This window comes from Lytechinus variegatus, chromosome 3 (genome assembly GCF_018143015.1).
Source record: "Lytechinus variegatus isolate NC3 chromosome 3, Lvar_3.0, whole genome shotgun sequence".
In the NCBI taxonomy this organism is placed as follows: Eukaryota; Metazoa; Echinodermata; class Echinoidea; order Temnopleuroida; family Toxopneustidae; genus Lytechinus; species Lytechinus variegatus.
This window is the reverse complement of record NC_054742.1, coordinates 17,547,008-17,573,939: the sequence shown is the minus strand read 5'-3', so window position 1 is coordinate 17,573,939 and position 26,932 is coordinate 17,547,008. Positions and strand designations below refer to the sequence as shown.

General features: G+C 33.2%; 1 protein-coding gene across 6 annotated transcripts in view; it reads left to right on the top strand.

Annotated features, from left to right (window-relative positions):
- The window catches only part of LOC121410368 (talin-1-like), a 106,809-nt gene that overhangs the window by 26,891 nt on the left and 52,986 nt on the right, over nt 1-26,932 (top strand). For all 6 annotated transcript variants that reach the window (XM_041602402.1, XM_041602407.1, XM_041602406.1 and 3 more), the window contains exons 7-29: nt 963-1,050; nt 2,333-2,475; nt 3,112-3,239; nt 3,792-3,855; nt 5,469-5,573; nt 6,830-6,919; nt 7,371-7,538; nt 8,291-8,459; nt 12,725-12,810; nt 15,332-15,469; nt 15,910-16,070; nt 16,750-16,903; nt 17,458-17,559; nt 17,884-18,051; nt 18,519-18,620; nt 19,264-19,491; nt 19,766-19,894; nt 21,002-21,130; nt 21,694-21,807; nt 22,147-22,260; nt 23,058-23,192; nt 24,021-24,149; nt 25,528-25,839. In XM_041602402.1, the coding sequence (XP_041458336.1) occupies nt 963-1,050; nt 2,333-2,475; nt 3,112-3,239; nt 3,792-3,855; nt 5,469-5,573; nt 6,830-6,919; nt 7,371-7,538; nt 8,291-8,459; nt 12,725-12,810; nt 15,332-15,469; nt 15,910-16,070; nt 16,750-16,903; nt 17,458-17,559; nt 17,884-18,051; nt 18,519-18,620; nt 19,264-19,491; nt 19,766-19,894; nt 21,002-21,130; nt 21,694-21,807; nt 22,147-22,260; nt 23,058-23,192; nt 24,021-24,149; nt 25,528-25,839 (3,156 nt within the window). The remainder of the gene's footprint in view (nt 1-962; nt 1,051-2,332; nt 2,476-3,111; nt 3,240-3,791; nt 3,856-5,468; nt 5,574-6,829; nt 6,920-7,370; nt 7,539-8,290; nt 8,460-12,724; nt 12,811-15,331; nt 15,470-15,909; nt 16,071-16,749; nt 16,904-17,457; nt 17,560-17,883; nt 18,052-18,518; nt 18,621-19,263; nt 19,492-19,765; nt 19,895-21,001; nt 21,131-21,693; nt 21,808-22,146; nt 22,261-23,057; nt 23,193-24,020; nt 24,150-25,527; nt 25,840-26,932) is intronic.

Genomic DNA, 26,932 nt, shown 5'->3' with positions numbered 1-26,932 from the left:
CAACTAACTCCTTCACTTCTTTCTACTTGAAGGACATTCCGTCCAGCGAGGCGAGATTTGCTGCTTCGGCGCTTAAAGCAGCTGCGGCTTTTTCCCCCTCTCCCTAAATTTCGTTGTTTTTGTTTTTTTCTTTTAAAATTTTCTTAGGCTTACAATTGAAAACATGCCTCCCTACGGTTTGAGTCCGTGCTGGTCTAGCAAATCAAGTAGATGTATGGAGTTATTGAAGTAAATTATGAAAATACTTACCTGATTTTCTTATTTACGAGATAACTCATACATCTACTTGATACCCTCCCACCGACCCTCCGCCTTGCGTAGCAACATGTTTCAACGTATGGGCTTGCGAAAGGTGAGGAAGATGGACGCTAATTGCGCGGTGATCATGGGTAGTGGGCCTGAACGGGAGAGGGCGCGCTCGCGCTTTTTAAATCCTTGGGAGTTCTATTCGGGTATGGCAGTCCAGAGGGCTGAACTAGCAAATCAAGTAGATGTATGAGTTATCTCGTAAATAAGAAAATCAGGTAAGTATTTTCATAATTTTTTATTTCTTTTCTCACATGTTAGAATGATAAAAGCATTTAAGGCAACTAAGTATTCAGGATCATACATTCACTATCAAATGGATGATGATTAATTTCATGAGAACATTTTTAGAGATTTCTGTTATAAAGCCTATTTGAATCTCTTTATATTCTACAGGTAATGCATGTAAGCTTTACATTTAAATTTGTTTTCATGCTGCTGTGTTTGTAAAGTTCAAGTAAATTACGCCAGATGTCAACAGAGTAATTGAGTTCATTAAAAGCAGTAATACTTCTTAAGTAGGCTCATCTAGTCATGACATGTACGTGTAAAAAGTTTTCTTAAACTCATGTGGATCTATATCCTATATTGCATTATTTTCTTTGTAATACTATTGAATCTATTTATGACTTGTTTCATTCATGTCTGATTTTCAGGAGAAGAAGAAAGATCCAGGAGCATCCATCTTGAGAGATGAGAAGAAAATGGAAACACTGAAGAGGAAGCTGCATACAGATGATGAGAGTGAGTAATATTTACATTATATTGGTTCATGATTGATTTACAAAGAAAACAGAGTTCTAACCTCTTGATACAGACTTTGATGTGCTATACTTAGTATCAATGACAGTGTTTACTGAATGAAGACTAGGAGTTTGAAATGATAATGACATTGACTACACAATAAAAGTAATTCCTGGGCCCTGTAAGATAAAGGTTTACAATTGATTTCAAATATTTAAAAAAAAAACACTCATGATTGGTTCCTGTGTTTGTGTTTTCAGAAAAAAACTTTTGTGTTAAAGCCCTGGGAAAAATCTTGTGAGCATGCCACTGGTATGGGAGTTACTGATGAGAAGTTTGATTCTCAAATGCATGTAATATAATTAATATTAATTTAATTTGTCCATTCAATAACATCTTTTCATGATTTGATTGCGAATTGTAAAGAAATTGGAAATTACACTTTACTTTTGAAGTACATTTTCTTGCTGGGGTTCATAGTATCCAAAGCTCTTTTGAATCATACAGAGATGTTAGCTCACGTATGGCTCTACAAGAATGGTACACCATAATGTACTTATAAATCTCTTGTTGAATCAAGGTTGTATTAATATGGAGGAAAAAATAGTGTTAACAACCATAGAATCCCTATGTTGACAGAAGTGTGGTTTGTAATATTCACCACCTTCTAAATCCAAGGATGAATGTAATGTTCTATTAGGAAATGACCTCTTTTCTATTGATGTTGTAATTAGAACATTGATACTTTTCACCCACATCCTATCAAAGCTGAGATCAAAGGATTGATGTTCATTGACGTTGAGACAAAATCATTGGTGAAAATTTCATCATACAATCAAAATATTTACACTGAATGTGTTTTCCGGCTATTAGAAGTTTTCAACAAAATATAGATATACAAATATATGTGAATGAAAACTAGAAGGAAAAAAAATGTAATTTCAAATAGAAACCAAAATGGTGGGATATTTGTGATTTCCTATGTTATGACACTTTCTTCCTCATGATTGCTACATGTATATTATGAGAAAAAAATAGTGTTCATAATAGTATGAAGTCTTCATACATTCTTATTGATTGCATGAATATACCTTTTTGAACTTGCATTGATTATAGCACAGCTACACACAAACCCAGGGGTAAAATCTGAAGAATCTAATTGGCAAATCTTTCATTGAAAAAGGTTCTTCTTAATAATCTGTTTTATACTCTTGATATAACATCTGAAAAAAGAATTGGCACTGAAACTGTTTCCATTAATGCTAATATGCTGTTTACATAGTGAATTGGCTTGATCACACGAGGACCCTTCGAGAACAAGGTGTTGACGAGAACGAGTGCCTCATCTTCCGACGCAAGTATTTCTATTCTGATCAGAATGTAGACAAACGTGATCCAGTCCAACTCAACCTCCTCTATGTACAGGTAAATAAACAAGTGAAAATTATTTTGATGAAATTTAAATCCATATGAATTTTTCCCTTCTTTGAAATTATCATTATTCATGACTATTTTATGTAATGTTTAGTATTTTAAAACAATTATCGGTCAGTGCAGATTGCGAAAAGTGTAAAATCTTATTAATTTGCACAATGTTTCAAGAACATTTTGTATAATCTTTCAAGAGTTAAATAGTTACTTTGGGAAATATAAAATCATTTGCTAATTTTGTTAGAGTTATTGTTGTGTTGGGATTGGATCGAATGCTCTTTTATTTTCAACCAGACTTAATAAGAGGCAAATCAATGCAAGATGTAGAGTTCATATATATTTATTGAAGATGATAATGTTTTCAAGAACATTTTGTATAATCTTTCAAGAGTTAAATAGTTACTTTGGGAAATATAAAATCATTTGCTAATTTTGTTAGAGTTATTGTTGTGTTGGGATTGGATCGAATGCTCTTTTATTTTCAACCAGACTTAATAAGAGGCAAATCAATGCAAGATGTAGAGTTCATATATATTTATTGAAGATGATAACTTGATCACATAACATTATGCTGTGTGAAGCAAAGGATGATCGTGACTTTGTTTGTTGTATGTTCTTTCCATTGTTTAGTCACGTGATGCTATCCTGAATGGGACCCACCCCTGCTCATTAGAAGAGGCGTGTCTCTTAGCAGGTACTCAGTGTCAAATACAATATGGTGATCACAATGAAAGCAAGCACAAGCCAGGATTCTTGGAGTAAGTTGGAAATATTACCCACATCATATGAGAAATAATCATGTAGGAAAACTAGGGACATTCTTAAAATAATTCAAGTAAGACTTAAAATATTTGAGTCTTTTGTCTTAATTCAGGAAAATTAAGTGAAAGGAAGCTTCCAAATGTGACATTTGACAGATGTTTCACAGGATGTATAATGATAAGGATCCTTGATTGTTCCTTGTTCTGTCACAAAATAGATTATAATTGCTTGATATTCATTGTGGGTGGAGGGTTGAGACCAAGTTGAATTGAAAATTGAAAAGCCCTCACACCAAGGCATCATGTATATATCCAGAAGGAATTTCTCCACAAGAAGGAAACATTTCATGTGGTCAGAGTATCATCAGATGTCCAACGTGATATGGCAATTTTTAAAATAAATGGTATTGGTTCTAATTATGAATATTTACCCCTACTTTAGTAGAGTATTAAGATTCGTATTACTATAAATGATGCACATGTCAGTCATTATATTTGTAAACTTATTCAGATGATTTGTGTTTTGTGTCATTATTATTTAATCTATAGACTAAAGGATATGCTACCAAAGGAGTATGTAAAGGTCAAAGGTGTGGAGAAGAGAATATTTGCAGTAAGTACTGGTAGGGTAATTGGCAGATGGTAAATCTCAGATGCTACAGAAATAAATCAGAAGAGTGAAAGCATGATGAAATCAGCTTATCTTTCCAGAAGATTTTAACAGAAATTTCTGGAAGAACTTATTGCCATCTGAATAGACATACCAAATGGGCAGAAAGTTTTGTCTAGTTGACTATAAATATTTCCATACATTGCTTTCAGTTTTTTTAATGTATCTATTTATATATTTGTCATAACATTTTTCACCAGTATATAACAGACTTAGTTAAAGAAAGCTATTTATCCAGGTTTTCTTCTTATTTTTTTATAACATGTAGGAATAATGAAGATAAGGATCAGCTTGGATAGTGTAATTTTCACTTAGTGATGATATTAGAAACTACTACATTGAGTTCTAAACATAATTATGTCTCTGCATGCGTTGTAGCATAATATACTTCCTATCATGTATGACTATTCAATGAATAGTCTGTTTCAATCACCCATTACTATTATTGTATATCCTGTCATATGATCATTAATATAGAGAGAATATAGGTTAGTGATGGCTTTATGCTTTTTTCTCAGAATCCATTTGCATACTGTTATAATGAATGTTGAAGGTTTTTAATGTAATAGTCGCATTATGTTGTTGATGGAATCACATTTACTGAGTAGATTTGGCAGGTCTGCACTCACTGCCCTTCAACTGACAACTCTTTTCTTAATATGTGGTGTAGACAGTAAAATGAATGGAGGGCAAGATGATGTGCCAAAGCTATTTGAAAATATGCAGCTGTTGCTATTCAATTAGGTATCATAGATAAAACAGATTTAGATATCCAGGGGGGGGGGGGGGGGGGATATTATTAGACCATTTATAAAGTCTATATCTTACTGCCACCACTATCCTATTGTTTGGAATAGAGATTGAGATCAAGCTTTTCATCAATTGTAGGATATGAAGGAATCAGTGTGGTGAAATGAAAAAGTAAAAATGTCATTAGAATGTGGTCTGTTACAAGTCACATCATTATGAGGTCATGAATTTTCCTTTATTACCAACTCTTGGAATCCATCAAGGAACAATAACAACTATGAACACTAGTGATAACAATATTTTTATTCATATGGCAAAGAAAAAAATGGATACATAAATTGAAAACAAAACAACTGGTGCCACTAAGAGAAGAAAATGTATCAAAAGTTAGCGACAAGATATTTCATTATTTGCAAAAAAACCCTGTCCATCTGTGAAGTAAATTGAAAAAAAATTGTCCATCTGTAAAGAGAATAAAAACAACTCTGTTAAATTGAAAAACCAAACATGATATGTGTACATATTAATTTTATCTAACATTTATTTGATTAATCTCAGTAATGTACTTAGATTTTTTTGATCAACTTGTTAATACTTTCTAATAGATTATAGACTCCTCCATCGGAATTCACTTTAAAACAGAATTAAATTATTCATTACATCTTCAAAATAAAGTATGTATTTACATGAATGTACCTTTTTGCTTTCGATATTGTATCGTTTTTTACAATGGTGAGATTTTGTTGTCATTAAGATATTTTCTGTAATAATCAGAATAATTTTCATCTTTTATTTTGATATTCCAGGAACACAGGGAAATGATAGGAATGGCTGAGCTAGATGCAAAAGTCAAATACACCCAGCATTGTCGATCTCTGAAGACATATGGTATCACCTTCTTCTTAGTTAAGGTTAGTTCACTCTTGGTGACTTGGATTACAAAGTTATGATATGTCATTATTTTATGACAAGGTAATATTCACAACAGTAGTGATATAAGATCTGTATCTACATGCTTATGAATGTAGTTTGATATCTTGGTTGTAGCTCTTCTTTAATTAATTTGTCTTTTATTCTCGAGTGTATTGTAGAAAATTTAATGATATTTCAATTTTCTTATGCATTTTCAATTTTGCTGTAACAGTTACATTAGATGAAGTAGATTTCAAGGTAGATTTTTTCAGTATGCATTGGGTATTTTCTATACTTGAATATTTTGTGGTAAATTCATGATATATCAGTCAAAAAGAAAATTTTGATCATCGTGACAAAGAACTAACAATCAATTGTCACTTGAAGTAAGCAAACAGATATTAAGATGGTCTACATTTGCTCACCTACATAAGAGCAAGCAGCATGAATCCTTATCATGCATTATTATACCACGGTCACATTGGATCACCTCACCCGGATGTGCTCCCTGATTAGTGTGGTCATCTATTTGGTACAGCTTCCAAGTCTGCAAGCACCACCCTTTGCTACCATGACACCACATTCATAAAACCCATATGAGTAAGATTATGCCACGTGACCATTATATAAATAGGTACAGTTTGTACTTGCTCTACATTGCCTGCTGAAGGCTAGCACTTGCAGTCAAATTGTCACAGTTTTCAATTGCTTGCTTTGTGTGATACTTAATTAATGCTCTTTCAGTATTTCAATATTCTGATGCATTTTCAATGTTGCTGTAGTAATGAAGGAATAACTGATTTTAAGGTGGCTTATTGAGAGATTTTGCAGTAGTTAGTTGGAGCAAAATACCATGCTTGAGAGCTACATGATATGACAATATCAAAATACCATGACATTGAAAATTTGATGAATTTAGACGATACTGAGAAGGTGATATATCAATCACACAATATGTTTCATATTTATAGGAGGCCGTAAAAATCCTTTATCCCAGTCACCAGGGTTCTATGTAAAGGATCATCAAAGTTTTAACACTAACCAAGTGTTTTATCCCCTTCATATTAAACATTGTGTGTTTGTAAGCCAAGTGAGAGAAGCATAGAATGTGAACATCATGTGATATATCAATTCATCATGATATAGCTGTCAATAATCAAATTCCCAAAATATGCAATATATTACCCTACCTAACTTAGTAGTCACAGACTTACACTGATTTATCCAAATGCAATTTTCATATGATTATTTACAGGAAAAGATGAAAGGCAAGAATAAGCTGGTACCTCGTCTTCTGGGTATCAACAGAGAGAGTGTGGTTCGTGTTGATGAGAAGACCAAGGAGGTTAGTATCATTTATCTATTGTCTTGAAAGCTCTCATGTACCAGTGCTCCCCCTTCCTATCTCAGTTCATGTACACATTATTTACTCGATAGTTCTTCATATTTCGTCCCTCACAATCCAAAACACAATGTTATGGTATTTTTATTCCATACACTTACATAACTGTGTCTTTCTGCTCAGTGAATTATTTCAACCCATCTGTTAAAGGTTTTGTATAACTAATATTTTTTTTTAATTGTGTTATGGGGAGATGCTATTACCATTTTGAAAATTCACCATTGCTTTTATGGTACTGATATAGTTTGTAGTCTTTGGAGACTACTCTTTAGAGTTCATGGTCTTTTGAGGGTACATTTACTGCAAAGTAGTTGAGAATAGATATGCAGTGGCAATTGAAAGTTTTCTTGAAGGCCAGCACATTACCATATTTCTTACCCATTTATACTTGTAGATTTTGAAGACTTGGAATTTGACGACTGTTCGCCGCTGGGCTGCATCACCTAAGAGTTTCACCCTTGACTTTGGAGATTACTCTGACTCCTATTATTCTGTACAAACCACTGAGGGTGAGGCCATTGGAGCTCTTATTGCTGGATACATTGATATCATCCTCAAGAAGGTACATATCTACACAGAATCACTAAGCTCAAATTGATTCATGTTCCATCCTACAAACAAGAGTGTTAAGTTTGGCTGATTTCTATTCAGTTTGTTTTTACTTGTTTGTACCATAACAATACTAGATGAAATGGTTGTTGTATTGAGCAATTCACTTGTATTAATTAGGCAAGCCAAGAGGTTCATGGGCAATTTGCCCCAAGATGTCATTGTCTGACTGTATGTTAACTATTCTCTGAAAAAGATCAAATTATCTTATTTCGTATGTAGTGTGAAGAATATATAATTTTTTACCATTTCATTAAAGCCCGACTTCAAGCTTAAAGCTTTCATTCCGGTGATTAGAGTATGTTGTTGAAGATTTTGGGAGTAATAATGATAATAATATTCAACATTTCCTGATATTTATATTCAACATTTCCAGATTGCTAAAAAAAAATGTTAATTGGCACTGCATATTACCCCAACTTTTGCGTAGGCACTTTTTAGCAGTTTGAATATTGATTCGTACTAGCAAATGTAGGTAAATGCATGTTAGAGCATTCAAGTTGATCAGGTATGATGCTCATGTCACTTTACATATAAGACAATGCAAACACCAGTTCACAGGCAAATTATATTTGGCAAATGTGTGAATATAATATTGTATTTTATATTTCAAGTCTTTTGCGATTTTGTATCTACATGTATTGATTAACAGTTAATATTATACTAAAGAAAAATTAATAATATTTTAAACTCTTTGTCTTCTAGCAAAAAGGCAAAGATCGAATGGGTCTTGAAGGAGATGATGAATCTCTATTGTTTGAAGAGAATGTGAGTGCTACTAAAGCTCGTATTATCCAGCTTCAGTCTAATAAGAAGGGTCATATGACAGAGGGATCTGTAGCTATGCCTGGACTCATGAGACCTGGTGGAAATGGTAAATATCTCATCTCTGTACATTTAATTCATCAAAATATTCATCCTTATGATATGTTAGAATACCTAGAAATGGCTTTAGCTCTAATTCTGTAGTGGTATCTGTTATATCAAAGGTATGTTGAAGAATTTATAAACACTTTGATGGATTCTTATCGGTTATCATGATAAGAAAGATCTCTGAAAGATTCATCTGAAACTTTGCTTGTTTACTTAAATACTTGCAATTTTCTGTATACAGAGTATGAATTTATTGAAAAAAATTAATGATTATTTTTTTTAAGTATGGCTACATTTATATGTAATGCATGTTTTATATTGAGTTTAATCAAGTAAGGAAACCCCTAAAAAAAAATTAAATATTCTATAGAAAATTATGTCTTTTTTCTTTTGCATTATGTTGTGAGAATGTGTAGTACATACATTTATTTGGTTTCCCATAAGGGCTGGACTACTTTGAAGAATTTTACTTTTGCAAGCCTAACCTAACCCATGGATAAAAAAAATTTTCTACTCTTTTCCAATTCCATGTATATCACTTTTAACTGGCTCTCTATATTACTTGTTCAATATTTCTGTATTAATTTATTGCAAATATTGTGTATTTTTTACAAAATTACTAATACTGATTGTAGTGAAAAAGATGATGATGATGATGAAGATGATGGTGAAGATGATTGTGAAGATGAAAATAAAAATGATAATGTTAAATAAGATAGTAATAATATCGTCGGCTTTCATTCAAACCGTCGCACAGTGGGCCGGGGCGAAACAAAAGTGTGCAAAGAGTCATTTTGGGCAATTTCAGATATTTAATTTTTGTCATGCCCAGCTGAAAGACAACACTTTAAAGAAAACTTAGCAAAATATTTCATTCAGGAATTTGCATAAGCATAAAGGTTGTTGATTTCCTACCTCAAATCATAAAATGTGACATTTTGTAAAATGCTGCGAATATGATAACTTAGTTGAAAATGAGCTATTTCACTGTTCACATGAGGTTTTTCATGTAGGAATCTGAAATGGCACCCACATAATCCTGATATATTCTTTTTTCATGTGAAAAGGTTCAAATTAGATAAAAGACACATTTCAAGAAGTTTATAGGACAATTATTCCTCGAAATAGGCTAATAATCCATGTTATTTTAATTCACATTAGAAACATTTGGATTTCAGTAGATTTCTGTTTAAATTCTATCATCATCATTTTGCTAGATGTCTAAGCTTTAAGTCGATACCAAATTCAGCTGCCCGTTTTCATGTTAGAGCCTATTCTATTCATAACTGAATTTTTAGGCAGCAATTTACTTTAGTTTCTGAGATATGAGAGGATTTTTAATAAAATGCGCAAATCCCATTGGAAGCATGTACTGTAGCAGAGTGATACAACGTTTTGACTGACCGCGATTTCAATGCACGTGGTCAACCAAAGTGTTGTATCGGCCATCTGCACTGCATTGACTTTGCACATGAAAAGTGATACGTTTTGACTGACCACGTGCATTGAAATTGTGGTCAGGGTTGTTGTATTTCATACAACGTTTTGTACAGGGGAAATTTAAACTATTCAAACCGAAATTACAAGCATGGAGCTCTTTTGCGACATTTTCTGTGATCCTTGGTTTTGTGCAAAAATAAGGATACCATTGTCAAGCATTTGTCTTGTTCTTTCCAACCATGTATTTTGCTAGCAATGAATACATGTATGTTGTGAGGCTGGAGAACTAAGTGTGAAAATTATAATAAACTTTCAAGTTGATTTTTCTCTGAAATGGGTGTGCATTGTGGTATGTGGATACGACGGTTCGGATGACCGCCAACGATCTATGTAGTGATAATGATGTTAATGAAAATAATGCAGTTACCAAATCATCAGTTAGCATAAAGCCTTAACATTGCCAAAATTAGAGTGATGTATCTAATTATTTTTCAAACTTTTCCGTGTAATTAATTTCACTCTATTGATGTAATTCAATACGGTAGACCTTAAGTATGACATAAGGGATCTGAGTATGTCTCAAGATTACATGTATGTCTATTAATTTATATAGGCCGATCTATTTAAACTACAAATTGTTTTGAAAGATTGGATGAATTATCTCGTGAACAAACTGAATGATTTCAAATTTGGAAATTGAATGGGGATCATTATCAACTTCTTGTAAAGACAAATTAGACTTTTAATAGCTTAATTAGTGATTGATCATTCATTATTGTGCATGTGTAAGGATAGTTTAGTTATCTCTCACTTGTCTATTGTTACTTTGTTATTGAAATTTGCCATAGAACATGTCATTTTGACTAGTTCATGTTTTAAATACAATAACCCAACTAAAAATATTATATCGTTATGAAAGAAAAGTTGATATATCTAATATGATGTTTTTATTTTCTCATTTTTTCTTCATAATATACCCTGTCTGGGCCAGGTCTATTTTTAAACTGTAAACTAAAAACAGCCAGATCTTGTTGTATGTTGCACACCTTCATTCCCTCCAGGGTACAATTTCTATTAGTTTCTCAGTCTAGTCATGCAAAGGTGGAAGTTTATAGCCAACCCTCTTCCATGTTTCTTCCTTCCCCTCACACTGCTTTTCATTTAATATGGATGTGTTTGTTTCCACTAGTGACTTCTGACCTTCAGATGAAGTCAGATCCACAAACTTTTTGTATTTATATTACTTCCTCATCTGTGTTTATATACAGTTGCGCTTAAATGCTGGTAAACCTTACCACAAAATGCACTCCTTTATGCTGAGTGTTGAATGTAGACAACAAGTACCAATACCATGTTTGGCAGCCCAGAGAAACAAATTTTCATGAATGTAATATTTCAACTGACCTCACATTCACAATAAAATTTCTGAAACATGGCAGAACTTGCACACTTTAACCCTGAATACTTTTTGGGGGACATAATGCCCCCCCCCCCCAGTCAAAATTTTTTCGATACTTCCTAATGCATTCATATTTCAAGACAAAATTTCATGACTTTTTCTCTGATCCTCCCTGCACATTTTGATAAAAATTTACGGCGATCGGACCTGTGTGGGTGTCAGATTACATTTACTGAATACACGTCACTGAAATTTCGCTATTTCTCTATATGACTGTGTATGATCCTATGGATAATATGAGGAGCTTTCCCAGTTTATGTAAATACTTTTGTAGTATAAAGTATCAACATTGTTTCAAATAGTTTAAATAATTACCACACACACATACACCACAAAACACACACCCACACTCAAATATATGCATCTGAAAACACTTGACAAAAACAGAGAAATACAAAAATAAAAAAAAAAACATAAGGAATAATAACCACAACCTATCTTTTCCTTTCAGGAATTGATGAGGGAGTTATGAACGACATTTGTGCCAAAAATTGCTATTCCAAAGGCTTTATTTATTTTGTGAGAAATGCCAAAATCTATGATTTCTTGCATAAATTAGCATAAATCAGCATAAATGAATTAATTAAAAAGAATAAAAGAATTTTTGTAAATTTATCAATACAGATATGTAGATTACATAATGTAATGCTTGTGCAAAATTTTGAGGCAATCAGGCGACCAATGGCCTAGATCTCAGGGGTGGGGGCAGGGCCATAATGGCCCCTCCCTGGTAATAAGCTCTGAAATACCCCTTGAGTATTAGGGTTAAATATGTTAATTTTCTGATGGGGTCCCCTAACTTTTGAGCACCACTGTATGCATGAATATTGTCCAGCTGTCGAAATGATCCAAATTTGTATTTTGCCTCTCTCAAACATGGGAGGGGGTACACTAGTTAAGATGAGTACTTCATTCCCCCTCTTCTTGCTCCTAATCTTTTCTTGTCTCTTTTGAACTTCATCCAAAATATTCTATTGCAATATCCATTATCCATTTTCTACATTTCAGGATCCAGTCTGTTGTCATGTGTGACTCACAGTATATCCTTTCACACATGGGCAGCTTAGAAGCAATGTTCATGGTAATGTGGCATATTATGATGTAATGCATTAAATCATGAAAGCTGTTTTTCAGATTAATAATTTTATTATTATTTATTGACAAAAGTGTTGTTGTTGTTCATTGCTTTCTTTTCTTGTTTCTTCCTTTCTCTACCTCCCTCCCTCTCTCCCCCTCCTTTTCTTAAATTCTCTATCTGTATTTTCTGTCTCCACCTTTTCCCCTCTATGCCTGTATCTGGCCCATCCCCCCTTACTTGCCCTGTACATTGACTGGGGGCTGCACTTCCTTTACATGGTGAACTTCAGCTGGGACATTCACAACAGGTGAGATGCAGACAGCTCAGCAAGCCATGACTACAGGCTCGGCACGCCAGCAGCATCAAGCACCATTGGTAAGTCTACTTTACATGATGCTTCACATAGTATTTTTGATAGATTTTTACTGTAATCACTGTAATTAGGTTTGGTCATATAACTTTTTTTTTCTTGTGTAAAATAAACTCAAATCTGACAGAGTAAGTCATGTGTATTAGTTTGAATGAGAAATATTACCACTGATTCATGATACATTAGTATGTGTGAGATTATGATTTGTTACTTCCATTTAAATCACACTGACTCCATCTAAAGGTCTCTGCCTTTAAAGATATTACTCTTTGATTGTGTTTTGGCAGGAAAATACAGACTTTTACATTTGAAAATGTGATTACTCTCCCAGTAATTATGTGTATAAAATTAAACTTAATCAGTCTAATGTATATAGTTTATTTGATAGGAAATGTTTATTAATTTGTGTACCTAAAACTATTAGTACCATGTCTAAAAAAAAATCACTGAATGATAGCACATCAGCAGCTCATGGGATGTAGTGCTACTGACTTCTGTTTCGGTTAAAATTTTGGATTCCCGCCAGAATTTTTTCATCCCGAGCGGTATTTGTTAAGGAAGTGATATCACTATGCTCCTTTTTGATGATGAACAAGGGGCTAAGAGTTCTGACATGAACTTGGTTTGAAGTAAACCAAGTACGTCATCTCCCACCTCACATAAAGCAATGAGCCACAGGTTTTACTGTCTGGATAGTATGATATTCAAATACAGGTGTATCGCATGGCTCCTACAAGGTTAATAGGGTCTAATGAATCAAATGCTCAAGCTACATGTTGTTTCTTCTGCAAATCTTTAATCCATGTGTATTGGGTCATTCATCTAAAGGATTATGTTTCCTAATGTTTCTCATATTTGCATGTAAGTACATGATTTGAGGTAATATTTTTGTTATTTAAACCTCTCTCGCAATAGTATGCACATGTGTAATGTAATATTTTTATGTTCGTCTTATCAAATATTTGTTGATTATCATAAAAGCTTGTTTCTTTTATGTAAAAATCAAACCAATTTTTTTTTAATATGATGTGTATTCCCTGTCCTTAATATTTAATTTAGAATCAATTAAATCAATATATGTGGATTTATGAATACTTTGAATAAGAAGCAATACTGGCACTGATTCTGTGGCAGTTATTACCATATTATTCATCTTTCAAGTGCATCATATATAATAATTGAAAACAATATTAACTTGGTTTCAGTTTCAGTACATGTATATTGAGCTCAGTCGATTTTATATGAGGATGTTTTCAATATTCAACTTTGTCCTGTACATGTCCTGTGATCTAAGTATGTTCAAAACTTTACCCCACTTCCCCCAAAGATTTATTGAGATTGTAGTAAGATGGATTATTAAATTCTCTGTGTGTTTAATGTGACCTACATGTGTTGCTCTTGAATTCACATATTTGAATGGTGATATAAAAGGTGTCACTGCATTGGTCATATATGGACGTGCACTATTGCGTATTAAACAATAAGATTGTGCATAATATATCACATAATCAAGCATATAATGTGTGATAGGTAGATGCCAGCAGAGATCAAAAGCGATTAAAAAAAACGATGCGAAGGAAAAGACCCCTTTGCTCTAGAAGCATATAATATAGTATATAAATGAAGGTGTGAAAAGGTAATATAGAATCATCATATGCTTCAAAAGGTTAAAAATACATGTATCTAAAAGACAGGAATTGCTAGATTATTTTTCATGATAAAGCGCAATGACGGTACCACAGAACTATTTTATGAACATCAATACTTAGTCATCCATGTCTTGATAATATCACTTATTTTAAAACCTTTGTATTCCTGGTTCTATTCATCTGAAGATAAATGTATACCATTAAAATAAGATGTTAACAAATTATCAATTCAAGTTTTCACAAACTTGCATCTTTTAAAAGGTAAGCCAATCTTAACTTGATCAATAGGGAATCAGAAAATTAAGAGTGAGAAAGATGAAGTTCATTTATGAGGCACGTAATAGAAAAGTTATGTAACATATCATTTAGGTACAGACTTAAAATCAACAAGAATTTAGATTTGATTGGGGGGTGGGAAGTCTCTTGTTTGTAAAATCTATATCTCTTTACCTAACAGGAGTGCTACTCAATTACGATTTTTTTATGAATCATAAACATCTAAGAAAAAAAAATTATGTCTGGTAATGGCATATTATGATAGTGATACTCTTTGTTAAGGAGGCATTAAAGATCCTACAGTAATCAAATTTTGTTTTATTTTTTTTTCATTCCTTGTCTTATTTTCTGCTCTTTTTCAGAGAAAGTAAACAATTGAGCTTGTATTTCCTTTTGACCCTCAAATATCAACATGATTTTCTTAACATTTGTAAAGGAAAAATCATTCTAGTAAGGTGATAAAAGTCATGTATTATGTGCTAGGTATTTCTTCTTTTTTTCTATATTAAGCTCCTGTAATTGATTGTCAGTCATTAGTATTGGTTCTACATTTGAAACACTTTCGATTAACATTGTTTTGTTTTATTCTGTATTCTAATAGGATCAGGCTAAGAAGCCTGGTATGACATTAGCCCAACAGAACTTGATGACCAATATCAAACAAGGATTTACAGCAATGGAAGAAGCAAGGAATGACCTAGGTACACGGGCTGAAATACCACCACTTGGATCTGATCAGGTTAGACTACAATCATATATGTCTTTTCATAAGCCTTGTACAATATCACCTTTCCCTGGTTTTCAGATCATTTGATCCTCATGATTGTGTCCAATTGTTGATTATTTTTTATAGAATTACCAGTTTCATTGTTTCGTTTTAGAATTACCAATTTTAATTTTTTTTGTAATTCAGACAGAAATAAGGAAACAACAACCAAGTGAAATAAAACAATTAAAAAATATATTTATATATGTTGGTATGGCAGACATATCTCATTATCCTTAAGAAAAAAAGAAAGATTTTTCATTTCTTGGTTACTATAACTAGGATAAGTACTTAAAGTGGTTATTATAATGAAAAGATGTGTTCTTCATCTTATACTCATGCTTATTTCACCTTATGTACGAGATGTTGATGGATTATTTATTTCTTTTATATAATTTCAAAATATTGTATAGGCATCGAGACAATGGAGAGATAATGAAATGGATGTGAACAAGCAGAACATTCAGTCTCAGCTGAGTGCTATGGCTGCAGCTACAGCTGGTATCATAAGTGAAACATCAGGGTCTGCTGATGATACAGACTACACTACTGTTGGATCTCATGTTACAACAATGTAAGAGTGCAGAAATATGAGTAGCATTTGTGATGAAGGTTATCTTGTGGAATATAAATAAATAAGATAGAAGTAGCATGAAAAAACCTTGTAAAACATATCTCTGAAAGGTTGCATCTTTAGAAGAGTGGAATGAATAAAACTATCAAAACTGTCTTACGTATGAAATATAGGACTTTAATTTTTGGAGAAATCAGAGTTGTCTGGAATTCAGACAGGACAACATTATATGTATTATCGGGGTTTTTAAAACTAAATGAGTAATTTCTGCCCCCCCCCCCAAATTAGACATGAGGCCTTTTTTTCCTAGCAAGGATAAGAAGTATCAGGTTGTTATAAAAAAGAAAGAAAAGTATTTGGAGAATCATTTTAATTGTACATGTAATGGTAGAGTGTAACATTCACTGGCAATACCTACGTCAAGAAATCCATTATTGAGAAGTGGTACTAGGAAGCATAATAGTGGCATTATTTTAAAGTGATGCCCGTAACTCTGGTTATGGAATTCAGGTATTTGATACATGCTTATTGTCGTAGAATAAGTTTAAAATTCCGTAGAATTGAAGATTAAATTAGCTTTTTTTTTGGGGGGGGGGACTTGGTGTTGGTAGCAGTGAATGTGTATTTTTCGTAAATTGTGGGGTTGAATACTTTATATAATAAACATTATAATCTTTAGCTCATCTAACTTGACCGAGATGACTAAAGGAGTAAAGATGCTTGCTGCATTGTTGGGTGATGATGGAGATAGCGAAAGTTTACTTGATGCTGCTAGAAATCTCATGGATGCTTTCTCTGATCTTCTTAAATATGCACAGCCTGATAGCCAAGAGGTAACTATATCCATGTTAAGATTTTTAGCCCATTACCTACTAGAACCAAGAGATCCCTGTACAAAGCCAATGAGAATTACAGGATTACAAGTAAACAGGTTACTTGCCATTATGTTAGTCATTTAACCAGTAGGTGTTCAAGTGGTATTTATTATCTTTGTTGTATGATGTTGACTTGTAAAATCACACAATTAGTTTGAGAAATAAAATACAAGGGTTTCTTTAATCAGATGAGAAAAGTAGGAGAACTAGTAGTGAATAGTGAGGTGGTAATTAGGTTATGGTAGTAGTATCATACCTCATGCTCTTACTAGAAATGAATATGAATTCTATAGTAATTCCTTCCTTTTGTTTTCAGATTAGGAGATGTAGTATGACATCCTCATTAGATCAGTGATCTGATCAATGTCATAAGCTATCTTTTTCTCAAAATTGCTGTATTAATTATTTAACACTGAAGTGAGTCCAATCTCCTCCAATACAGATAATTATTGTACCTTTTGTTCACTACATTTTATTTATTTTTTTATTTATTGTAATGAAAAATTCTACAGCCTCGTCAGCACCTACTTGGAGCAGCCAATCATGTTGGAGAGACCCAGAATGCATTGTTACGCTGCATGGGAAGCACTGGTGATATGGATCCAAGATTCCAGGTGAAGTAAAATATGACTACAAACTTATTAGATATAAAAATGTTATGAAGATGATTAAACCAGTGTAACAAAGATTAACAAGTAATTAAATAAATGTTTCTAGGATCCTCCTGATGCAGTTCTAGTGCATATGGAAGTTAATGGTGAAAACCAATTAGCAATTATGAAATTCTTGGTTTTTAACATTTTCTATGATATAATGTACACATCTTTCTTTATTTTTCATGAATGTGTTTAAAAAAATAAGAGAATGTAGTATAGTTGTCTTTAAACATTTTGTAAAGGATAAATTATGAATATATGATTTGATTTTTGATCGTCTAGGATGCTCTGTTAGCCCTTGCCAAAGCTGTAGCCAATGCCACTGCTGCAATGGTTCTCACTGCTAAGAATGTTGCTTCCAAGACACAAGACCAAGAATTACAGGATAAAGTCATTGCTTCTGCTACTCAGTGTGCACTAAACACTTCACAGCTTGTGGCCTGTACCAAGGTAAACATACACTTTCTTTTTATGCTTATGTGTAAACTTTAAAGGGTATATATATTCTCCTCCACACTTAGGGTCAAACATTTAAGTACATTTCTGCAAACCGACAGCTTGTATTTTAGCATATCATTTTGTAAACCAACAAAGAAATGCTGTCCTATACTAGGTTCTGATTTTACTCCAAACTCACATTTGCATCAATGACATCAATGCACTTTTCAGTTTCAGGTATTCTACTCAGACTAACCACTTCAGTTTAATAGAGATATAGCTTTGTTGATTGATAATATCATTAGAAATATCCATGAAAGGCAGAGGCATTACTTGACAAAATATTTTATATGTATCACCGGGGAAACACATGATAAAGCTGTCAATATTTCGTTTTTGATAGGAAATCTCACTTTTCACTATCCTTGTTATTATCAATACTGAAATTAAATTTGTGTCTTCTTTTCTTGTTGTTTTAGGTGATTGCACCTACCATTAGTAGTCCGGCTTGTCAGGAGCAGTTAGTTGAAGCAGCTAAATTGGTTGCCAAGACTGTAGAGAATGTGGTGGATGCATCCAGGGTAAGAATGAGTCAACATCTTAGTCACTAAAACCATGTCTCTTTTCTTCACAAGAACTTTAGTAAAGATTACAATGAACATATCCCTCTATATGTCATTGTCAAACTTTATCAAAAATTTATTTCCATTTTTATAATCTTTATAATTTTCCCTCTATTAAAGATGATATTATACTCACAGGTGCTTATTTAAGTACTTTTTTGGCTAATTTTTATCCTCTTTTTGACACTGGGAAATTTGAAATATCTCTACATTCATTCATTTCTAAGAGCAAGATCTATTATTCAAGAAAAAAAGGAATTAAAAGAAAAATACCTGTAATCATTTAATTTGCTGTATTTGATAGAATGATTTTTTTTAATTGTTGATATCATTACTATCACCATCACCTTTACCATCAAATTATCACCATCACCACGATCATTATCACCACCACCATCATCATCATCACTGTTACCATCACTCTCAACACAGCCTAAGCATGGCTTGTATATTATGTCTTGTCATTTACTCCTGAAGAAGACAAAGGATCGTCAGAATTTTGAAGGCTTTTAATACACATTTGATTTGCAAAAGCATTAGATGGTTTTGGAAGGCATGTTAAACACGTCTCATCTCAATATGAATCTATTCATTCTTCCAGCAAGCTACCGATGATGAAGGTCTCATGCAGGATCTTGGAGCAGCTGCTACCGCTGTTACTAAAGCACTCAATAACCTCCTGGATCATGTCAGACAAGGTACTGGCACACAGAGGGCAGTACCACTCTTTGATGAGGCATGTGAGCGAATCGTCACAGCAACAGACAAACTTGGCAACAGTGTTGGTAATGCTGGTGAGATGGTCAAGCAAGCTAAACTATTGGCTATGGTAAGTCAACCCTTTTTATTCTCATGAATGTACATGTAGTCTGTCGGTTGTTGGTCAGGTGTGAAGTTTTTTAATTGAAGGAATAAATTTTTTTTGGTATCACTTTTGAATAACGCTTCAAATTATCAATCCTTCTGTAGTTTGGATTTAAAAAAAAGTGCAGTATCCTAGAGAGATATTGATCATAAAATCGAGCCCCTATGAAAAATATTAATCTGTATTCTGTAGGCAAAAAAATCTACCAGTCATAACTTTGACTCTTCAAACCTTATAGGCAACATCTCAGCTGGTGAATGCCATCAAGGGTGAAGCAGAAGATGTAGAAGGAGATACTCAAAAGAGACTTCTAGGAGCTGCTAAACAACTCGCTGATGCTACAGCTAAGATGGTTGAAGCTGCTAAGGTATGTACTTCATGTGTTGTTCATTTTGCCTGTCTTTGTTAAGCAGGCAAAATTAGCAGGGTTAATTAGAAGAAATTATTTGTAATGACTTATCAATGTAGAGCTCGAAAGAGAAACTCTGTAGGACACTTGTGAGAGATGTTAGGAAGGGGAAGAGGGAAGGGAATGGTTTATCCTATATTTTAAAATAGTCTATGCTGCCATAGTCCATTGAAAAATGCATAAACAGACAAGAGCTTATAATGCTTTTTTTTCAGGCTATCATGTATTTTTGCGAAAAAATGTTTCTTTGAAAAGAAGAAATTACATATGTGAAAAACTTAATGTCAATCTTTGTCAGAGTATCTTTTATTTTTGTTTCACTCTTTTTAAAAAATTGAATTAACCAAAGCATGTACTGAAAATAAGGTAGTAAATAAGGTGAGAGATACGAGAAAATGTGTAAGAAAATAAGTACAAGGCTAATTACCCTTTGTATTTGATGCGGGTCTAACTCTCCCTTGTTCCCACCAGCATCTAGCAGTAAACTCCAGTCACTATGCTTTTTCACCTTCTCTCACCCACCATGTCAAATATACCATTTTGTGTAAAACCTAATTGAGTGGAAAGATTTAAGAAAACTTTGATGACATTTTCTAATGATAATAATTTTGAAAATGTATGGGGAACTTTTTTGCTGCTAGATTTATATTCTACTTTCTTATTTATTTTTTTTAAATTATTGTTTCTGCATTTTTCTCATCTTCAAATCAACAAAGAAAATACATAGTACATAACAAAATATTTTACAGTCAAAACAATGAACAAAGATGTATTTTATTTAACGTAACATATAAAGAAAGAAGGTTGCAGGTCATGCCAATAAAAGCTTGGCTTAGCCCCGGAAAACAATTACAAATTATTTTTTAATAATACTATCTTAATGTAAAAGTGCAGGTGCCAAATGGGGGCATTGCTGAGGAGGAAGTAAGCGCTTGGTCCTTACAATGTTTATTTAGATTTTGATTTGTGTGTTGTTGTTTTTTTCAGTGCAGCATATGACATATTTGAAAACTCTTTCTTAGGGAATTGATATAAAAAATCTGAATTGTTTTATTTTGGTTGTAGCAATGTGCTCAAAGTCCAAATGATCCTGTGAAACAGCAACAGCTGCTGGATGCAACAAAAGACCTTCATATTGCTACTAATGCTGCAGCTAACAATGCCCTTAAGAAGAAACTTATTCTCAAACTTGAGGTAAGAAACCTTTCAACATTTTCAGTTGGCCTTCAGAAATGCATAAAGAATTATAGGACTTGTGTTATACAGCAATATTATATTTTCAAATGATGCTAATGCCATTGATTGTTATGCCTCCACCCACCTAGGTGTTTTCCATAAGCAAATTTTCAGGGTTTTCTGGCTGTCTGTCCGTCTGTCTATCCTATTAATGTTCCTGTGATATCTAAATATACAATTGACAAACATAAAACATGTTGCCCTCATTGTCCCTAATTATTGGAGGGTTAGGAATAAATTGCCTGAGTGCTAAGAAAGATTACATTCGTGTTAGTAAGCAACCAGAGGATCAACTGCTTAAGGTCCTCTGTGAGGGACCACATAATGAGGATAAATGCCTTGCTGAAGGACCTTCGCACACTGAATGGGAATCAATTCCAAGTCCAAAGCTCTACTTACTCAGCTATTAATAAATTTATCCTAATACATATAGTTTTGATGAAAACTCCAAAGAGGATGTTCAGTATGATATGGCAAATGAGATTGTTTTTGTTAAAGCAGCATTGATTATTGATTAATAGGTATCTGCAAAGCAAGCAGCTGCCATGGCCACTCAGACTATCTCTGCTGCTCAAGGAGCTGGTCCATCAAATAGCAATACTGCTGCCCAACAGGCACTCATTGATGAATGCAAGGTAAGTCTCTCCTGGTGGTATCAGATGATATATTAATATGTGCTGTTATTGCAATGATAATGATGGATTGAGTTGGTATCACAGTTATCGTTTGAGTGAAATGAGTGGATTGATGGTTGTGATGATATGAATATCCATATGAGTATTTTGCTAATGATGCAGTAAGGAAGGAGTAAATTGTACTCATTATATACAATTTAGTCATTATTGTCTAGACACTTATTTTCGTAACTCATACGCAACAGTTTACATTTTATACGATTTGTTTTTATAGTATTATTTCAGTTTGTTTTATCATGTTAATATACAATGGAGAAAGTTTATTCTTTATTTATGAAGATTGTTGCTGAACATCTTCCAGCATTGATCCATGGTGTAAGAGATTCTGTCAATCAACCAGGTAGCTCCAGGGCTCAGATCAGTCTTATCAATGCTTGCCAGAACTTTGTCCAGGTTGGTGAAATTCAGAAGTATTGGGGGAGGGGATATGGATGAACGAGATTCTCATTTTTAGTGGAAAGTTCTAATTGATTTAATCTTTACGAATCTATCAAAATACCCATGACATCAGCTGTTTCGGTAAACCATGTAAAACTCCATTTGTCTGTAGATACACTTCTTTCCTTGAGCTTGATTCTCCCTTTTGTAAATGTTCGTAATAAAAGAATACTCTCAGAAATTTTGGAGGAAATTACTTATTCAGTTGATACTTTATTTTCACTATCGATAATAAAGATCAGGCAAATTTTAAGAGGAGCCGTAAATGCCAGCAAATTCACAAACAATACTCTATACTTGGTTGTAATATACTTTAAATTGCACCATTCATTAAAGAAGAACATTGTTATATATTTTGGATATGATAGGTAAGTTGAATATATTGATAATTTTATGGTACCACAAGTTATTCTGACTCCCCTTATTTCACATTTAAATGACATTTTGTGACAAAAAATCCATTAAAAAGAAATCATTTGACAGATTTGTTTTTCTTTGTTAGAGAGGCATCACCATGTTTGTCCAAGAAAATAAGGTACATATATTCAGTACAATGTTTGATACTGAAATCAGTTAATAGCATCATATTAGTCTACACTGTACTTCCTTATTGAATAATGCAGTGACACAAATTGATTACTCATATGTGACCTGTAGATCATAATTAACAGTGGAGGGCAGTATATATGAATTACTGTCAGTGTGTTCTGTCAGATATGTAACATTTATTATACTGCTTCCTTTATTTGTAGCCTGGGAACAAGCTTGTGACTGCTTCTAAGCAGGCTTTACCCAATGTCAGTAACCCTTCAGCAGCCATGCAACTAAGCAATTGCTCTAAGAATTTGAACACTGCCCTTGCTGAGCTGAAGAGTATTGCTTCCAGGGTAAGACTTGTGCCATTTTTATCATTGAATATTGTCATTTTATTACTTATCTTTTTCAAACATTTGAATAAATTTTAAGATGTTTTGTCAAATTTCTTGTAGCAGTTTTATGGTCAACAGCTGAAATTGGATTATGGAAATGTGGATATTCAGGTTTTTAATGGGTTATATTGATGGATGAATTTATTTGGGAGGAAACTACCCTCACATCCTGGAAATTATGAGATCATATTTCATACACGGACATAGATTTGTGCACACTCTTTCAGTATGTCACTGTATACCTTTTGTTTGTATTAGGAGTATTAACAGGCAAGGAATATACTACTTGAGAATTTATATATCATATAGGGAATATTCTAGGCATTAAATGACTTTACTCCATTTTGCGGGTTGACAATAATAATGCTGAAGTTTGGGATTGGCAAAAATTTCATATGCTTTGACTGTAAAAACAGTTGAGACAGTTGTATGTTATACTGTAAGGGATTAAAATTGGACAGACTCTGTATCAATGTTGACATTTGTCTGGGAAAATCTTTTACCTTGAGGAGAATTTAATATTTGAACTTGATTTTATCCTAAAAATATTATACTTCTAATTCATTAAAGTTTGCATAGAATGAAAGCAGAAGTCTGTCATTATTTCGGTGATTGATGTTGTAAGGATGCAGAATTACCATAGGTATACAGCTTGAACTACATGTTTGGCTGCCTTATCTCACTGCAATAAGAACATACTATCCATTATGAGAAAGACTTTATTGAATGTAGAGATGGTTTTACATTGTAAAACTGAATGCTGTTGATTTGACCTTTGACCCTCAGGCCCAAGAAGCATGTGGTGCTATGGAGATTGATAATGCTATAGAGATGATCCATGGTTTAGAAGATGAACTAGATCAAGTGAAGAAGAATGCCAGGGATGGTAACTTACATCGTCTACCAGGTGAAACGGTAAGCATTAAAACACTAAGCATGATTGAATTGTATGTGCATCATGGTTATCTTGACATCATGAAAGCAACTATTGCACTTAAAAATAGATACATGATAGGAGCAAACAAGGATGGATTTATCTAGAAATGTTACTCCTTTAAAAAATGTCAGTTGACCTCAGTAAGAGATTTATTTGTCACTGCATCGAAAATGGTAGCTCACTGAATGATTGAATAGTAGTTTGTTCGTAGAACAGCCATCTCTGAAGAAAGAAAACTCTAGCAAGTTCTCATGCAATAGCTGTCCAATGCTCAGTAATATTCCACTACAAAGCTTTGAATTCAAGGTGTAGAATTATCTGTAAGCACTTAGATACCTAAAGTGAAGCACCTTATAAAGTACCAGATTATTACCATCATTATATTCATTATTATTATTGTGACTTGGAGCATTTTTAAATGAATGAATAAAACTACATGTGTAAGATTTGTTAAAAGTTTTCTCAAAATGAAATCAAGGTGGCTTTGCAAAGCAATTCAAAGGTAGATGTGCATTATGATCTTATGTTCTTTTAATCTTCTATGAAGTAAAATAATCAGCTAATCCTTTAAGATAAACACTAAGTGTGTAAACATCTGCATTTCAAGGTCGATGAACTTCTTAGCGTACCCTTTGCTTTAGAAACGCTCTCTCCCATCTTTCCCTTGCTCTCATTCATATTTCCAGCTTTTCCTTTCATCTCTTCTCATCTTTTTTTTTTAACTTTCTCTTTTATAAAACCTATCAAGTGATAGTTTACCTTCTAGACATATCAAGTAACTAGGTGAAATATTGACTCATTGATTGGACAACATCCATTTTTTAAAAAAAGTGAAATCTAAATTTCTTCTATTTTAAAATGTCAAGAATACAACTCATTCTGTGTTTAAAGATTTATTTATTTTAAACTTGATATTTTTTTCTAAGACTTTTAATTAATTTTTGGAATTACAGCTTCCAGTGTAATACATGTTTATTTATTTAGATTTTTTTAACCAAATGAAGTCAATGTGTTAGTGTTATCAGTTTTCACAAGTTTAGTATTCTTTTAGTTTGTTAATATATTTGTTAATGTTTTTTTTATATTTGGACTAGAAATATTTCATGGTTAATCTAAGCAATAAATGAAGAAGAATTGTATAAGTATGAAATGAATGTGGTTTTTAGATGAATTCCAAATTTATGTTGTAGAAGTCTCTTTGCAACATTACGCTGTAATGTAGTTGGCACCTTTCCATTAAAGCTACCATTTCAACTAACCCAACTCATACAATGCTCTTTCAATCTTTCCACTTCCTTTTTGAATGACATCCTTTGCTGCCTTTCCCTTCCCTCCTAATAACTGCACCCCTCTCAGCCTGAATACTGTGCCACTCAACTCAGCGCAACATCCAAAGGTGTTGGTGCATCAATGGCCCAGCTCCTGACAGCTGCTGCCCAAGGTAATGAGAACTACACTGGTATGGCAGCCAGAGACACAGCCAATGCTCTCAAGAACTTAAAGGGTGCTGTTAGGGGTGTGGTTGCAAGTACTGATGATCCAGAGGTCCAGGAGGGTATCATTGACCATGCCAAGGATGTCATGGATAAGTCTGCTAATCTCCTAGACGAAGCTAAGAAGGCCCTGCAGAACCTTGATGATCCAGGAAATCAACAGAGATTAGCACAGGTGAGTCTACTCTGCTTCAAGATACTTAGATGTCCTTATCAATGAATGATGACTCAGAAGACCTCATGGAGAACTCTTAAGTCCTTAAGATAACATTTACAGTTATGTTGAAAAACCTTTAAATAATGTGCGTCATAACTTGTTTTATAATATTTTGGTCAAGAGGAGCTTCAATATGGTTCTCTGACATTTCCATGGAGAAAAGTTGTTAGTTTAACTCAAATTTGTTAACAAATGGATTTAACTCTATTTTAACTAAGCTTCCATCCTAGGAAAATTTGGCTGCATGAATTTATAAGAGGAAATGATTAATCATTCAAGATCATACAATCCAATTTGAAAGTGATTTCCATTAGTTTCTTGGTATTCACACTCACATAAACAAGTGTCCCTTTATAGACACTACACTTGCATTGATATCCTAATTATGGGATATGCAAAGTATGGTTTATTTCTCAATTACTTTGCCGAAAATATCTTCTTAACTTTGTCTGTAAGCTTTTAAAATGCATTTGCTATTAATGTCTTATAAAGTCAATGTGGAATATTTATTTGGTACGGTATGTCAACGATAGATTTAGTATTAACACAATAATGGCCTTTAAATTCAATCAAATTTTGTAGAAATTCTTTGTTTTTTCAATACACATGTATAAATCTGAATAGATGTCATGCCAAAATATCTTCACAAAGTATCTTCCATTGTGCTTTTAGTTGTACCTTTTTAAATGGATGTGAATAAAGTGAATTTGAATTTGAATCAAGTCTGCAGGAGGCATTCTGTTTTCAATTCGTCCTTTTGTCTCTCTACAAACTCTTGAACAAGCAATATCTCAACTAATGAGTGGGTTTTTTTAAGCTTTATAAATAGGGATTGCAGTCAGGCAAATTCATAAGATTTTGGAGCAATGAGGTTAATCGTTTAATAGATATTATCCTGAAAGTACCGCTCTCATGATACTCCTCAAAATCAATTTGGGGTCCAGAGTTCCAATGCTCATTGTATTCTGTTCATATGATCAGTATTTTCAGTATACTTTTGGATTTCACTAAGCTCAATGAGGTTTCCAAAGTTTTGCAATTTGTTTATGGT